The 17051-nt window shown below is 39.9% G+C and overlaps 1 protein-coding gene across 6 annotated transcripts in view; it reads right to left on the bottom strand.

Annotated features, from left to right (window-relative positions):
* NRF1 (nuclear respiratory factor 1) overlaps positions 1-17051 on the bottom strand; it is a 141909-nt gene that overhangs the window by 58690 nt on the left and 66168 nt on the right. For all 6 annotated transcript variants that reach the window (XM_036101283.2, XM_036101286.2, XM_036101289.2 and 3 more), the window contains exon 5: positions 9154-9294. In XM_036101283.2, coding sequence (XP_035957176.1) covers positions 9154-9294 — 141 coding nt within the window. The remainder of the gene's footprint in view (positions 1-9153; positions 9295-17051) is intronic.

Raw genomic sequence — 17051 nt, 5'->3', positions numbered from 1 at the left:
GCTGCCTTTGGTTTTGTTGACTGTTTCCTTTGCTGTGCAAAATATATTTATTCTGGCATAGTACCAATAGTTTATTTTTGCTTTGTTTTCCTTGCCTGAAAGGACATATCCATAAATATGTTGCAAAGGCAATGTCCAAGAAATCACTGCCTATGTTTTCTTCTAAGAGTTTTATGGTTTCAGGTCTCCTGTTTAGGTCTTTAATCCATTTTGAGTTTTATTTTTATGTATGGTGAAAGTAAGTGGTCAAGTTTCATTCTTCTTTTTCTTTTTTAAAGATTTTATTTATTTGACAGAGAGACACAGTGAGAGAGGGAACACAAGCAGGGGAAGTGGGAGAGGGAGAAGCAGACCTCCCACCAAGCAGGGAGCCCAATGTGGGGCTTAATCCCAGAACCCTGGGATCATGACCTGAGCCGAAGGCAGACCCTTAATGACTGAGCCACCCAGGCGTGCCAGTCAAGTTTCATTCTTTTGCATGTAGCTGTCCAGTTTTCCCAATACCATCTTTTTTTTTAAAGATTTTATTTATCTATTTGACAGAGAGAGACAGCGAGAGAGGGAATACAAGGAGGGGGGTTGTGAGAGGGAGAAGCAGGCTTCCTGCTGAGGAGGGAGCCCGATGCGGGGCTCGATCCCAGGACCCTGGGATCATGACCCGAGCTGAAGGCAGATGCTCAATGGCTGAGCCACCCAGGCGCCCCCCCAATACCATTTTTTGATGAGAGTATCTTTTCCCCACTGTATATTCTTGCTTCTGTGGTCATAGATTAATTGACCATAAAATGGATTTATTTCTGGGCTCTTTATTCTGTTCTATTGATCTTTGTGCCTATTTTTGTGCCACTACCATACTGTTTTGATTACTATAGCTTTGTAGTATATTTTGAAATCTGGATTTGTGATACTTCCAGCTATGTTCTTCTCAAGATTGCTTTGGCTATTTGGGGTCTTTCGTGATTCCATACAAGTTTTAGGATTCTTTGTTCTAATTCTGTGAATAATGTTGCTAGAATTTTGATAGGGATTGCACTGAATCTGTAGATTGCTTTGGGAAGTATGGAAATTTTAATGATATTAATTAATTAATTAATTTTTAAATTTTAAGTAGGCTCCACACCCAAGGTGGGGCTTGAAGTCATGATCCTGAGATTAAGAGTTGCATGCTCTACCGACTGAGCCAGACAGGCACCCCTTAATATTAATTCTTCCAGTCCATGAGCATAGAATATCTTTCCATTTGTTTATGTTGTCTTCAATTTCTTTCATCGATATCTTACAGTTTTCAGAGTATAGGTCTTTCACCTCCTTGGTTAAGTTTATTCCTAAGTATTTTATTCTTTTTGGTGCAATTGTAAATGGAATTGTTTTCTTCATTTCTCTTTCTTCTACTTTGTTATTAGTGTATAGAAAGGAACAAATTTCTGTATATTAATTTTGTATCCTGCAACTTTACTGAACTGATTTATCAGTTCTAAAAGTTTTTTGGTGGATTATTTAAGTTTTCTATATATAGTACCATGTCATCTGCAAATAGTGACAGTTTTACTTCTTCCTTACCAATTGGATGCCTTTTATTTCTTTTTCTTGTCTGACTGCTGTGGCTAAGACTTCCAGTACTAAGCTGAATAAAAGTGGTAAGAGTGGACATCCTTGTCTTGTTCCTGATCTTAGAGGGAAAGTTCTCAGTTTTTCACCACTGAGCATATGATGTTAGTTGTGGACTTTTCATATATGGCCTTTATTATGTTAAGGTATGGTAAACGCAGTATGTTGAACGTTTTATCATGAACAGATGTTGTATTATGTCAAATACTTTTTATGTATCTCATGAGATAATCATATGGTTTTTAACCTTCCTCTTGTTAATATGATATATCACATTGATTTATTTGTGAATACTGAACCACTCTTGCATTCTTGGAATAAATCCCATTTGATCATGGTGAAAGATCTTTTTCTTAAATGTACTGTTGAATTCAGTTTGCTAATATTCTGTTGAGGATTTTTACACCTATGTGCATCAGTGATATCGGCCTACAGTTTTCTTTTTTGTAGTGTCTTTTTCTGGTTTTGATATCACGGTAACGCTGGCCTCACAGAATGAATTTGAAAATTTCTCTTCCTCCTTTATTTTTTGGAATAGTTTGAGGACAGATATCAACTCTTCTTTAAATGTTTGGTAGAATTCACCTGTGAAGACATCTGGTCCTAGACTTCTGTTTGTTGGGAGTTTTTTGTTTTTTATTTGTTATTATTTTTTTAAAGTGTGTTTGTTTGTTTGTTTATGTAATCTCCACATCCAACGTGGGGCTTGAACTCAGGACCCCGAGGGTAAGAGTCACATACTCTTCTGACTGAGCCAGCCAAGTGCCAGGTGCCCCGGAAGTTTTCTGTTTTTTTACAATTCAGTTTCATTACTAGTAACTGGTCTGTTCAGATTTTCTATTTCTTGCTGATTCAATTTTTGGAAGAGTATATGTTTCAGGGAATTTACCATTTTTTTTTAGGTTGTCCAATTTGCTGGCATATAATTTTTCACAATATGCTCTTATAATCCTTTATATTTCTTTTTTTTTTTTAAAGATTTTATTTATTTGACAGAGAGATAGCAAGAGCAGAACACAAGCAGGGGGAGTGGGAGAGAGAGAAGCAGGCTTCCCACGGAACAGGGAGCCCGATGTGGGGCTCGATCCCCGGACCCTGGGATCATGACCTGAGCTGAAGGCAGACGCTTAACGACTGAGCCACCCAGGTGCCCCAATTCTTTATATTTCTATGGTGTCAGTTGTTACTTCTCTTAATTTCTGATTTTATCCCTTTATCATTATGTAGTGCCTTCTTTGTCTCAAAAAGGACTGAATTTTAACCAATAATCCTGGACTGGTCTTTCCAGAGATGTTTCTTCTATAACTATAATCTTTGCCTGGATCTCTTCTAAGACAAATTCCAAGAAGATTTACAACTTCCCAAGAACAAGAGAATCCTATTGGACTCAAGTGTGGTAAAGAGCAGAACTGATTTCCCACCAGCAAAATCATAATCATTGCTTAAAGACTCTTCAAGCAATGATGTAATTCCTAAATTCAAAGTGTAGTCTGGTAATTAGTAGCACCACTGGCATCACCTGGGATCTTGCTACAAGGGAGATTCTCAGGTTCCACTCAAGACCAACTGATTCACAGTCTGAATTTAAATGACAAGACTCTCAGGTAATTCTTATGCACACTGAAGTTTGAGAAGCACAATTTAGCCCATTCTCTGGTTTCTGGTCTGAAGTATCCTATAAAATTTTGCTAACTTGGCTTTCAAAATCTCTGAAAAAGATGATTTCATTAACTCTGGGGTTGCAGAATCTACACTAAATTAATGATTTCTTCTGCTAAGCCTTATCTCAACTTCCTTCAACTCATAGCCAGGAGGCAGGCAGATATGGGATAAGTTCTAGCCACTATTCTTTTTTTTTAAAGATTTTATTTATTTATTTGACAGAGAGAGACACAGCGAGCAAAGGAACACAAGCAGGGGGAGTGGGAGAGGGAGAAGCAGGCTTGCCGTGGAGCAGGGAGCCTGATGTGGGGCTCGATCCCAGGATCCCAGGATTATGACCTGAGCCGAAGGCAGACACTTAACGACTGAGCCACCCAGGTGCATCTCTAGTCATTATTCTTAAAGGTGCCTAGAAATGCAAGTTTTCATTTTAGCACTAAAAATATTAGAGCTATGTATTTTTTCACACACACACACACACACACACACACACACACACACACACACAAGACTTCATCAGGATCAAGATATAATAGTTTTTGTTTTTAAGTAAATGTTTATGTAAACATTCTATTTACTAACATAGTATTATACCTGTACCAAAACCAAAAATTAATAAGAAACAACAAAAACCAAAACTACAGAGCTGTTTCCTAAAAGAATCAGAGCATTTAGGTCACATAGAACTTAAGATATTCTATCACACGTAATTTCAATTTGTGTAGGTGACAACTGTGATAGCTGTTAGAGCAAGTCAAGAAATTCCTTTAAAACAGTAAATGTTAGGCGCCTGGGTGGCTCAGTCGTTGGGCGTCTGCCTTTGGCTCAGGTCATGATCCCGGGGTCCTGAGATCGAGCCCCGCATTGCTCTCCCTGCTCAGCGGGAAGCCTGCTTCTCCCTCTCCCACTCCCCCTGCTTGTGCTCCCTCTCTCACTGTGTCTCTCTGTCAAATAAATAAATAAAATCTTTAAAAAAAATAAAAATAAAACAGTAAATGTTTAGTGTAGATTAGCTGAAATACTCAACCTGAGTGATGATCACAATATAGTTTTACAGAAAGAGAGACAGAAAAAGAGAGAGAGAGAGGGAGAGAGAGAAAGCACTGGCAATATGGACTCGACCCTTTAATTCCATTTCTGTTTATCACTAACTTGCTTCATAAATTGCTTCCTCTCTTTATGTCTCAATTTTTCAATATATTGTCACCTGTATTGTCCCACTTCACTGCTGAGCCAAATAAAAATTCCAGGTTCACTAACTTTCTGTAAGTGAAAAACGGGTGAGAAATGGTATGTTCAGGTTACTCAAAAGTTAATATAGGTAATATAAACAGTATTAATAATTGGTAATACTATCTTTGGGTGATGCCTTCATTTTCAAAGCACTTTCCCATATAATACCTCATTTTTTCTTCCTCTGACTCCATAAAGTAGGAGGGCATATATTATTCTCATTTTCAGAAGATGAAACTGGGAACCAAGGCTATATGTGGTAGGATTGGGACTAGAGACTAGACCTTCCAACTCTAAAAAACCAGGCTAATTCTCAAATTTGTAAAGAATTAAAATAATGGAACACATAACATTAGAACAATATCAAATATAATTTACTCTTTGGATGACTGAGAACTCATTTTAGGATAGCATATAGAATTATGTTTGTGAGTTAGGATCATCCATATAAACATTAGTCATCTCTGTTGCATTCAGTGCAGATAAGGCGATTAATAGAGCTGTCTGGTTAGCCCAAATCCAACTCTGTTACAGTGTACTTTTCCAGTTCTGGAATTTTATCACTTCAAGGAAGTCATGAATTACCCATTTGGTCTGAATTCTAGAATTGGTGTCCAATTAAATTTACTTGGTCCTTTATGGCTACTGATCATGTATGAGCTCTGCTTCCTTGACTATGAAAGAGGAATTATATATATACTCTGGAGGGCAAGGATTAAATGAGATACCCCTGTGAATAACTTAGTAGTGTGCCTTCCAAAACATAGTAGCTATAGAAGAGAAAAAGAAAGAAAAAGTTGTTGACATCTTCACCCAAACATAAAGTTCAACAAACTTGTACTTAAAAAAATTCTAGTTTAATATAAATATGAATATATTTTTTGTGTTTCTATGGTTATAAAAGTAATTCGTGTTTATTAGACAAATAAAATGAAAATCACCCATAATACCACCATGCATAGATAATCGCTGTTAATATTTTGGTTTTACAGTAAATAGATTTACATCTCTCTGAAGTTTTACACACACGCAACAAACAGAGGCAAGTTTTGTGTGCATGTTTTAAACAAATGAAATTGATTAACTCAATTATGTATTCCCTGAAAAAAAAATCTAGCCCTCTCCCAAAGAAACAAAATATAAAGCATTAAATAAAGTACTAAATAAAGCACTCGAATTAGAGTACATAAGAAATGTTATTTTACAAGCAGTTAAAAACTACTGGAACTCTCTATCCCATTGCAATAGAGAGCAAGTCGGCATTTTTGGTGTCTAATATTTCACTGAATAGTAAATTTCTGGTCTCTTTTGGGAGCTGCTCATCTCATGTAAATTCTAAACATCACTACTATAATTTATTCAAGCACTTTGTTCCCAGATTTTCCTATTATAAACAGTGCCATGAACATATATCTTTGCTCACCTGGTGGGCATGACATACACATGTTAAATTTTGATATGCACTGCCACCCTGCTTTCTGGAAAGATCATGCCACTGCACATTTCTATTGACAGGGTGTTAAAATGCTTGTATTCCCATTCCCTCTCCCACCTAGGTTTAGTCTGAAATAACACCCTGCTTTTACTATCATTAATAATGAAAGGTTTTGGGGCGCCTGGGTGGCTCAGTTGGTTAAGCGACTGCCTTCGGCCCAGGTCATGATCCTGGAGTCCCTGGATCGAGTCCCGCATCGGGCTCCCTGCTCGGCAGGGAGTCTGCTTCTCCCTCTGACCCTCCCCCCTCTCATATGCTTGCTCTCTCTCATTCTCTCTCTCTCAAATAAATAAATAAAAAATCTTTAAAAAAAAAAATAATGAAAGGTTTTGGGATCAATTAGGAAAAAAAGGTAACTGGCTCACATTAATAACAAGGATCTGAGGAAAACAATTGGGAAAAAAAAAGATCCGGGGTAGAAAACCCAGGATCCAAATACTCAGAAATTCCCATTTAATTAGGACCTGGGTTTTTCATCACCCTACTCACTCCACCTCACCATGTGTTTTATTTGTTACGTATTACTTTTTGGTCATGATCTGTGGTGAGAAGGGAAAGGAGGGAACGTAGGACGATAAAGAAAATGCATGCCCCCAATAAAGTACCTCTGAGTCTGATCCCTGACTTGAGTACCAGCTTCCCTTGGATCCATCACTACACAAAGCTCTCCCAAGTGTATGTTTCACAAGAATAGGAAACAGCACAGTTACAAATGTTTTACCTCCAACATGAAAATTAAACTGTTTGCTATGACTTCTGAGGCCATAAGCCAAGTTTCATAACATGAAACTTGTCCATGATGATTTGATATAATCAAAACCTCAGATTATTTCAACCTAACACACCAAATGTGACAAAGAAGGAAAAAGTGCCCATCACAGGAGAGGGCATAATGCCTCACATGCCTAACACAGTAGTCTTAATCAGAAGCTTAGTTAACTTTATAGATACCTTATATCTGAGGTACAGAGAAGATTCTTCACATCAATCAGGTAAAAAAAAATTTTTTTCACCTTATGTTTTCTTTAATTAGCCAGAATGGTCTTAAGAACAGAATAATAGGTATGAAGTGACAGGAAAAAAGTTTAGATAATGCTTTCCTTTTTGAGCCATTATTTAGATATTCTTTAAATGTTCACAGAAAGATCTCTGAATCCAACAAGCAAACGATCACAATGTAGCTTTATAAAATATTGTATGGCTTTAGACCAAACTACAGGTTCAGACTCAGCAGGAAAAAAAGGGCCACCTCCTGAGTAGCAGCGTCAATGTCTACAGCCTGTGAACATGTACTCGGAAGACTTCCAATGCAGGTAACTACCATGCTGAATTTGTTTTACTCTGACTCTTAGGTCATCTATTGAACAGATACTATTATTTAGAATTCAGAGGTTATTTGGGTGCCGGGAGCTGTAGTAGATGGCAGTAAAGAATAGAAACTAAATCCCTGCTCTCAAATTCTAGCTAGAGAGATCCCAGGTAAGTATAAATGTTAATGAATAAGATAATTTCAGGTAGTAATCAGTGTTTCCAAGACAGTAAAATAAGGGATGTGTTAGGCAGTGACTTGGTAGCAAGGAGAAGCTCCATTAGATGGGATAATCAAGGAAGGCTTGTCTCAGGAGGTGACGTCTGAGCTAGACTTCGATTAGGATAAGGTTACGCATGTAATGATCTGGGAGAACAACGTTTCAGGCAGAGGAAATAGCCAACGCAAAAGAATGGGCTTGGAGTGTTGGACAAAAAGAGGGCCAGGGTGGCCAGAGCACAGTGACTGAGGGGGAGGCTGAAGAATGGAGCTGGAAGAGGTTGGATTCTCAGATTTTACAGGGCTTCAGAGGCCATGGCAGAGTCTGAATTTGATTCTAGGAATAGTGGAAAGCCATTAAAGGGCTTAAATAAGGCGGTGATATGAGTGGATTTAAGTTTTGGAAAAAACCTCTGGTGGTTCCATGAAGTATGGACTGCAGCGGGGCAAGAGCAGCAAGAAGGAGAGCAAGAGAATCGATCAAATGAAATAGTCTCTACGTGAGAGATACTGGGCTTGGGCGAGGGTGCTGACAGGAACTGAGGAGAACGGTCAGATTCAGGGCACATCTCAGAGCTGAACTGAGACGACGCGGAGTGAGGGCGAAACAGGTAAACAAAGGGTTGCTCCTATGCCGGCACTTAAGCGACCAGACGGACAGTGGTGCTGGTCACTGATACGGAGGGTCGTAGGGGGAGTGGAGAGTGGGGCAATCGAAGGCACTGGATATCTCAGAGTGAGTGCTATAAGCTGGGCTGTAAACAGGATATAGAAGGGACATAAAGCCCACGGGCCAGATGAGACCACTTGGAAAGAAACTAAAGATACAGACATGCCAATACTGGTCACTGAGAACAGGAGGAAGAGCCAGCAGAAGAGCGGAGAAGGAGCACCGTGAGGTGGGAGGACATTCGGAGAGTGTGGGGTCAGACACAGAGAGCAGGAAGTGTTTTAAAGGAAGGAATAATCAACTGTGTCAAATGCTGCTGGAAGACTGAATAAGATAAGGAAAGAAAACGCACAACTGGATTTAGCAAGAGAAGAGTACATTAATAAAGAAATAAGGTAGGAAAATATGTTATAAAAAGGGCATTTGATCTTGATCAAGCTATCACTTTCAAAGCTGAGACGGACCACCTCAGCAAAATTCCTGAGGATTTCCCTCATCAAAGCAAGAGGAGAGAAGCAATGACTCAGAAGGGTGTCCTTCTGAGTTTTCCATTCTTATTCCCCAGAAAGGGGAACCTTCCTTGGTGACAGTATGGTGGTATTCAGAATTTACATGGAAAGAGGAGCAACTTAGCCCAAAAGACTAACAGTTTACTTGCCCTGCTTGATGGTGACTGATCAAGTCCAAACAGTCACCTGTCCAAGCAAACCAATTCTGAGCTACAAGTTTATCTAACCCAACGGCCCAAGTGAAAGGAAAGAACTGCCAACCAAGGAGGAGAGCATTCTTCTGACACTACTTTCTCTTCCCCAAGGCTGCTACCGCCTCGCTGTCAGAACCCAGCCTGTTTCTCTCCCCGCTGGTATCACGGAGCACAAAACTGAGAAGTGTGATCCGAGGCCCGCCCACACCCGGGCCACTTGTCTTTCTGTCTCCTCCTCACTTCCCGCCCCTTACCTGGGTCATTTTGTCCACAGAGACTGGAATTCCATCGATGGTGAGAGGTGGCAGCTCGGAGTTAACCTCCTGTGGCGCAGGGGCGTGCTCTGCCAGGGCAGACTCCAGGTCTTCCAGGATCATGCTCTTGTACTTACGCACCTGCAGGGAATTAAGGGCAGCAGTAAACAAGATGCCCAACAAGCAGGGAGGGTTGGTGCCAAGCAACCGGAGAGGGGGTGGGGCTGCCTCCCTCAGCCACAGCACAGCCCTAAGAGCAAACACTTCTACAACTAGCAGATAAAAATACCCGCTGGCCCCAAAGATATCACACTGTACAGAATTAAAGTGAAAAGATGATGAAATTGCAGGTAATAACAGCAGAAAGGAGCCAGGGGGAAGTTCTACAGAAATACTGCTTCTTGGTTAAAATCACGTTTTCTCATTCAACGCCAACCCCATTACCTGTTCCAGATCTAATAGGGATGCGTTTCCTGGGCCACCTGATAAAACCTAGCTGTGGCAGTTCACCACCAAACTCACTCCCAAGATCACCAACGACTTATGTCTCTAAAACTCTAGGCAACCTATCTGAAACTGCCACTACTTTCCTGCAAGGCCAGACTACCCAACAGGTGATTCAAGTGCTCGAGAGGCTGGGCTGAAAGGCATCGGAGGGAAAAACAAGCAGTGTGTATTGTAGCTGTGTGTCAAAGGTACACTATCAGCAGGGCCCAGGGCCAGAGAGAGGCCCGCGGGTCTAGCCCTCCTCCTTTCTGGTCCTCCCTGGTGACAGAGGTAACCTTCGAATCCATGATGTCTCTGTAGCTCCGACATGCCCAGGTCTGAACCAGATATCATTGTTCTGACTCCTTTCCTTCCACTACCAGTGAAAGGTCTCTCCAGAGACAGAGAACTTAACAGCAGCACATTTGTACATGCACACATTCCTCCATGATGAGCAGAAACGGTAGGCAGACACGGGATCCTACAACCACCAATAATGGGCTCATTCACTTACAAGAATACACAGTGGGATAAGGACACCTTAGGGGATAACAAAGAAGCCATGAAATTATGGAAATATAACAAGATGGGATAGGAAACTAACTTGCTTTCAGGGATCAAGCCATTATCTTAGAAAAAAAAGGGAAGAGAAAATGAGGTATCCAAAAATTGCGACAATGTTCAAGTCCTGGGTTTTCTGCTCCAGACTGGACTCTCAATCAGGACAAACTTTCTTAGAAGTATCTCATTATGAGGATTAAAAAAGAAAGATTCCCATACTCCATCTCAAGCATGTAGAAAAGTAAAAATTACTGTTGGCTACGAAGTACAACTTTTGCAGTGACAGAACCTTCCAAATAGGTCAACAATGAAGGGGATGAAAGAAAAATAGTACAAACATGTTTAATCATTATCATCCCAGAGATTCAGTGGTAGCCTGGTTTCTAACACAAAAAAGAAAGTTTCAAAAATCATTGCCAATATATTTACTGTAACATAAACAGCTGGTGTTGCCATGCCAACTCTAAGGATTTATATTTTCTGCTTTCTAGGTTTCTGTAACCTATGTAGAGTTTTTATGCTACCAGCCCAGAGAAAAACCGCATCTTATAAGCCTAAGTTCTGGTCTTTGAACTTTAATATATCAGGTTAAATTATTATATCAGTATGTAGGCCCATAGTAAGAGTGAATGATAATAGTATAAAAATCAATTTCACTGTGCTGGAAATACCTGGTATTCAAAGACAGGAAATCATTAGATTATTACTATTACATTAGCTAGTTTCAAACAATTTTGGCCATTTTTATGGATCAGTAAAATTCTAGGAATTCATATCCAGGCATTTGGCTAAACTTATCAGTGCTATATAATGACTTAAAAATACCGTGAGTTTCAAAAAAAAAAAAAAAAATTGCTGGTAGAGCATTCCTCCAAGTAATTTACAACAGAATAACTTTAGCGGTGACCACAGTGTTTTTAAGATTGCTCAGTGAAGTTTCCCAGAATGATCAAGCTAGTGCTTCAGTTTGTTCTGACTTATCAATTCTGAGATGCATATTCTTTCACATTTATCAATCCTCTGAAATTGGGATACATCTTAAAATTGCTGTGGATGAGGCAACTTGAGGCACAGCTGTCACAGGCTGTAGACCTGTGAACGTGGTGGCTGTCCTCTCTGGGAGCATGACTGCGATCCCTTGCCTTTTTTGGGGGGGGGGATTTTATTTATTTATTTGAGAGAGAGAGAGATAGCGAGAGAGAGCACGAGTGGGGAGGAGAGGGAGAAGGAGGCTCCCCACTGATCAGGGAGCCCGATGCGGGGCTCGATCCCAGGACCCTGGGATCATGACCTGAGCCAAAGGCAGACGCTTAACTGACTGAGCCACCCAGGCGCCCCGATCCCTTGCCTTTTCAATCAACAAACCATTTGAGAAAGGAATGTGAGTCTTGGTTGCAGTTAGATAATCTCCCCAGTGATCTTTCTGGTAAGATCAAGAAGCACCAGCATCAAACTTGTCACAGCTTGGAAAAAAGTCTAGAGACAATAGCAGAGCACTCTTTAAAGCCATGCAGCATTACTCGTGCTCTTGATGGCACAGAGGACAATATTACATGAAATGTCACAGACGACGATGACTTGGCAACAAGAAGTTATTCAGAAGCACTGGGCTGTGAAAGTGAGGAACTCAGTTTTAGGAATATCAATTTATTTCACTTTCACTTTCCTTTTTTGGTACGATATAAAATGCAATACAATTAAAATCTATGTCTAAATAAGCTTGAAAGAGCTCTTTCAATAAGTATAAAATAAAAATTCTAAGTGATCAGCACTGTGCCAGAGTTTGTCAATGTTTTTTCAGTCTTCGTGGTACATAAATAATGGTTCATCTTGTAAGTGATAATGACATAGATCTGATGACACAGACATTTGTTTTTCCAACTTCAAAAACCACAGCTTAAGCCTTTGTTATTTCATACCAATGTCACTGTCAACTAACTGGTTTTACGAAGTTAAAAATCACTGAAAAACAAAATCAGCTAGTCTGCCTACCAGTCTCTCCTATATACCACTGCCATTTATAAAATAGCTGAGCCCCAGGGCGCCTGGCTGGCTCAGTCAGTGGAGCATGCGACTCTTGATCTCGGGGTCGTGAGTTCAAGCCTCACGTTGGGTGTAGAGATTACTTAAAAAAAAAAAGTATATAAAAAAATATCTGAGCCCCTTTGGCGGCTGTATGAAAATAAATAAATAAATTTCTGAAACACTGACTTATGACAATCAAATACAATTTCCTGAGCACTTACTATGTGTCAAGCACTGTGTATATTATCTCAATGAACCCTCACGTAATTCTATAAGGAAAATATTAGTATACCCATTGTGCAGCTAAGAAAAACAAGGCTTAATAAACTTAAGTGACTTCTCCAAATCATATAGCTAGTACACAGTAATATGGCCACAAATCAAACTAATTTTTATCTAGTTCCAAAGCCTGTATGTTCAGCCACTTTGCTATCATTGTCTTTTTTCTCAAAACCACTTCTACAGTTTCCACTTCTCATGGGATGAAGTCCAAACCTCTTAGTCCAGCATTTCCACCTTTCTAATTATTCCCCACTTTGCCAATACTCCTCCAACGGGGCCACCAGATACATTGTGCCTGCCCAGCCCTGGAGACAATGCGAATGGCACCCTCCTAGCTGGCCAGTTTCCTCACTAACTTTTGCAGCGAGCCAAGTTCTCTTCTACCTCTGAGCCTTTAATTCTGCTTCCTATCAAAAACTTATCCATCTTTCAAGGCCCAACTCAATTTCCACTCCCTTTACGAAAAATCCCTAAGTTTTCTTGCCATAATTCTTACTCCTTTAAATTCCTACAAAATCAAATGATCACTTACGTTCTTATATATACCATACACAACTAGTGTGTGACACCCCTATCATTACTTAACATGTGTTATGAAACAGTTCCCATATATCAGACACGTGCAGATGATATATTAACAAACATTCTCGTAATTGCCAGAGGTGGAGTGTTTAGGGTGTTTATGAGAGCCCTTAAGAGTTCTGGGCACGGAATGTGCTTGCTCAGGATTCTGGAATTGGCTGCTACCACCGTAGTATCAATGGGCCCTTAGTCAGGTTGCAAAAACAGTCCCAGACAAGATACCATAATTCTTTTGTATAGCTGAAGCCTTTCTGGAGAAAAGAGCGGTCTTCAGAAAGGTGCCATGAAAAGATCAAAACATTTTTTCTTACCTGTGTGCTTCTCTGAGATTAAAAATACGTTGTCATCTGAGATATGTAACAAAAAGACGCCCCAGTGCAGAGATGCCCTCAGACCCATGAGCCTGAAGGACATCTGGCACTGAGCCAGGACACATGCTGTGGCCCATAAAGCTCTGTTGGCTTTCACCCTGTTCTCTCTCCAGCCCCAAGGTCAGCCTCTTTTCTCCCCCGCCTCAGTCCAGACCTCCAATTTTCCTCTCGCCCCCTGGATCCCTAGTTTTAGACCTTGAAACCTCAAAGGACTTAGATGGATTCCTTATCTCATATTTTGTATCTAACAGTGTTAGTTATTTGTTGAGTATGTAAATAAAAACATTTTTACTTCACTATTTTTAAAAAATTTTAATTCCAGTATATTTAACATACAGTGTTCTGTTAGTTTCAGGTGTACAATATAGTGATTCAACAATTCTAGACATTACTCAATGCTCATCATGATAAATACTCTCTTTAATCCCCATCACCTATTTCACTCATCCCCCATCCACCTCCCCTCTGGTGACCACCAGTTTGTTCTCTATAGCTAAGAGTCTGTTTTCTGGTTTGTCTTTTTCTTTGTTCATTTGTTTTCTTTCTTAAGTTCCGCATATGAGGAAATCATATGGTATTTTTTACTTTACTATTTTTTTAAATATGCTTCCACATTTCCTGTAACTTGAAGACATTTTAAAAAACCTATAGAAAAAACTGAGTGACTTAGAACAAGAAATCACAACCAACTCCAGAGTCCACTCATCTACTGGGAAAGTAGAGTTAAAGACTGAAGCATGATTTTCAAGAAGCCAGTGACAACCCCAGAGCTACCTCTCGCCTCTGTGCCTGTGACTAATTTCTGCGCCTGCAGAACTCGTTAACCATAGCCAGTGTATCCCCATCTAAATGCTACGGATTATTGACTCCGAGGAAAGAGCTCCACCTCCAGAAACTCCTGAAGTTCTTTTGGAAAAGGATGGAAATTCTCCCTCTGTTCCTCAACAAAATATTTCTAGGCCTATTCCTACCAAGCCTATAAAAGAGGGACAAGGCAGTAAGCCAAGAGCATGCCTTCGGGACACAGCAACTTAAAAACAAGCTACCGTTTGCCAATGCTTTTCATGCCAGCTCTCTATAAACATATATAGGGGGCTGATAATCAACTTTAATTAATTTCTACTGCTCCCCAGTGAGGTGGGTATTATCCTTATTTTACACATGAGGACATCGAGCCACATATAGGAAAAATCAATGTGGGGAAACTACTCAAAAAATCAAAGCTTAAAAACAGTTTTCACAAATGTGGAGGTTTTAGTTATATATGTCCACTCTAGTTAATACCAACCCATTGGCAAAATTGAATTAGCTTGTATAAACATTAATAATGCTGCCTTTTGGGTGCCTGGGTGGCTCAGTTGGTTAAGCCACTGCCTTCAGCTCAGGTCATGATCCTGGAGTCCCAGAATCGAGTCCCGCATCAGACTCCCTGCCCAGCAGGGAGTCTGCTTCTCCCTCTGACCTTCCCCCTTCTCATGCTCTCTCTCTCTCTCTCATTCTCTCTCTCAAATAAATAAATAAAATCTTAAAGAAAAAAAAATAATGCTGCCTTTTAGGTGGGAGCCACACCTTCACTAAGAAGGATATTCAAAATGGCCAAAACACCCAATGGAGTTCTGGAGGTCTTTTAACTTGTTTTTTTTGTTGTTGTTGTTTGTTTTGTTTTAAAAAGCTGAGGCTTAAGAAGACATAGGTTTTAAACTGCAGAGAGAGATGCCTGGGTGGCTCAGTCTGTTAGGCGTCTGCCTTCAGCTCAGGTCATAATCCCGGGGTCCTGGGATCGAGTCCCACATTGGGCTCCCTGCTCAGCGGGGAGCCTGCTTCTCCCTCTGCCTGATGCTCCCCCTGCTTGTGTGCGCTCTCTCTCTCTGACAAATAAGTAAATAAAATCTTTAAAAAGCAAACAAACAAACAAAAACTTCAAAGACTATTAGATCTGAAAGGCTAGATCCCAAGCAACTTAAAGAAACCTTGAGTTTCTGAATAAGGGAATCTCATTCTACATTAAAGTCAAAGGCCCTTTCTGAGAGTTCAGCTAGTTTTAGGTTACTTCACTCCATCACGTTACAAATATAGACATGGCGTATGTGATCTCTGAACCTAGTGGTTCCTCCAGCCAGCCAGCCATCAACCAAATAATTATTCATCTCCTATATGCTAGCCACTGTACTAAGGAAGAGCTGGGGACAAAATAGAAATCAAATTTATCCATCACAGCGCCCCATTATTGTGCATATTTCAATCTAGTGGAGAAGACAAACACAAAAATTATCATAAAAATAAAAGTATAATTACAAACTGGGACAAGCACTATAAAGAATGACACAAGCTAACTTCACAGTTCTTTACGTCTCAAGGTCTCAATTGAGATCCAATGTAGGATTAGAACTTAGAAACCAAATCTGCCTTGCTCAGTGCTGACAAATGTTTAAGATGCTTTATTCATTCGCAACTAACTACTTGTGGCAGGGGCAATGTGTGGTACTGGGAGCATAATGGAGAACAAAGTAGATCCAGTCCCTACCGTCTCAGAGCTCACAATCTAGCTGGGGATAGATGTTAATCAAATAATCATACAAATAAAAGTACACCTGTAGTAAGTATGCACAGGACTGTGGAGAACTGGAAGGTAGCACTATTTGTTCCCTTTTAGAAAAAGAGGCAAGGACTAAGAAAATGAAATTAAATTTGAATTATTGAATTAAATTTGAAACCCCATATTTAATACCCTGGACAAACCTCTGTGAGATATAATACTCCATCACCTTGAACCCAAATCTCGACAGTGGCTCTACTATTCAGAAGTTGGGGAATCTGATGGGTACTAAGGAGGGCACGTACTGCATGGAGCACTGGGTGTTATACGCAAACAATGAATCATGGAACACTACATCAAAAACTAATGATGTAATGCATGGTGATTAACATAACAATAAAATAAAATAAAATAAAAGAAGTTGGGGAATCTGGAGCAAATCACTTAACCTCTCTGAGCTAGTATTCTCTTGCAAAATGAAAATAATAATAATATGCCTACATCTCAAGGTTACTGTCAGAATTATTGAGAATAATCTGCTATATTATACAAATGTTAATTACAACAATCCTCTGCATTTAACAATTCCATAAACATGTATAAAATGCAGATTTACTTTTTTTTTTTTTAAAGATTTTATTTATTTATTTGAGAGAGAGAGAGAGAGCACATGAGAGGGGGAGGGCCAGAGGGAGAAGCAGACTCCCCGCTGAGCAGGGAGCCCGATGCGGGACTCGATCCTGGAACTCCAGGATCATGACCTGAGCCGAAGGCAGTCGCTTAACCAACTGAGCCACCCAGGCGCCCATAAAATGCAGATTTACTTTTAAAGTAGGACCAAACTCTATGTACGGTTCTGTAACTTGCTTTGTTCACTTAATACATCATCTCCATCTGAAAATGTTAATAGAAAGACCTATGTCATCATATTTAATGGCAGTGTAGCAGTCCTATCTCTGGATGAGCCATCATTTATCTAACTAATCCCTTATCTTTGAACATTTAGGTTATTCTCAATTTTTAAAAGATACTATAAAGGGTACAGTGACTGATAC

The sequence above is a fragment of the Halichoerus grypus genome, chromosome 12 (genome assembly GCF_964656455.1).
Source record: "Halichoerus grypus chromosome 12, mHalGry1.hap1.1, whole genome shotgun sequence".
Lineage (NCBI taxonomy): Eukaryota > Metazoa > Chordata > Mammalia > Carnivora > Phocidae > Halichoerus > Halichoerus grypus.
Note: the sequence above shows the minus strand (reverse complement) of the source record. Positions and strands in the feature narration are given on the sequence as shown.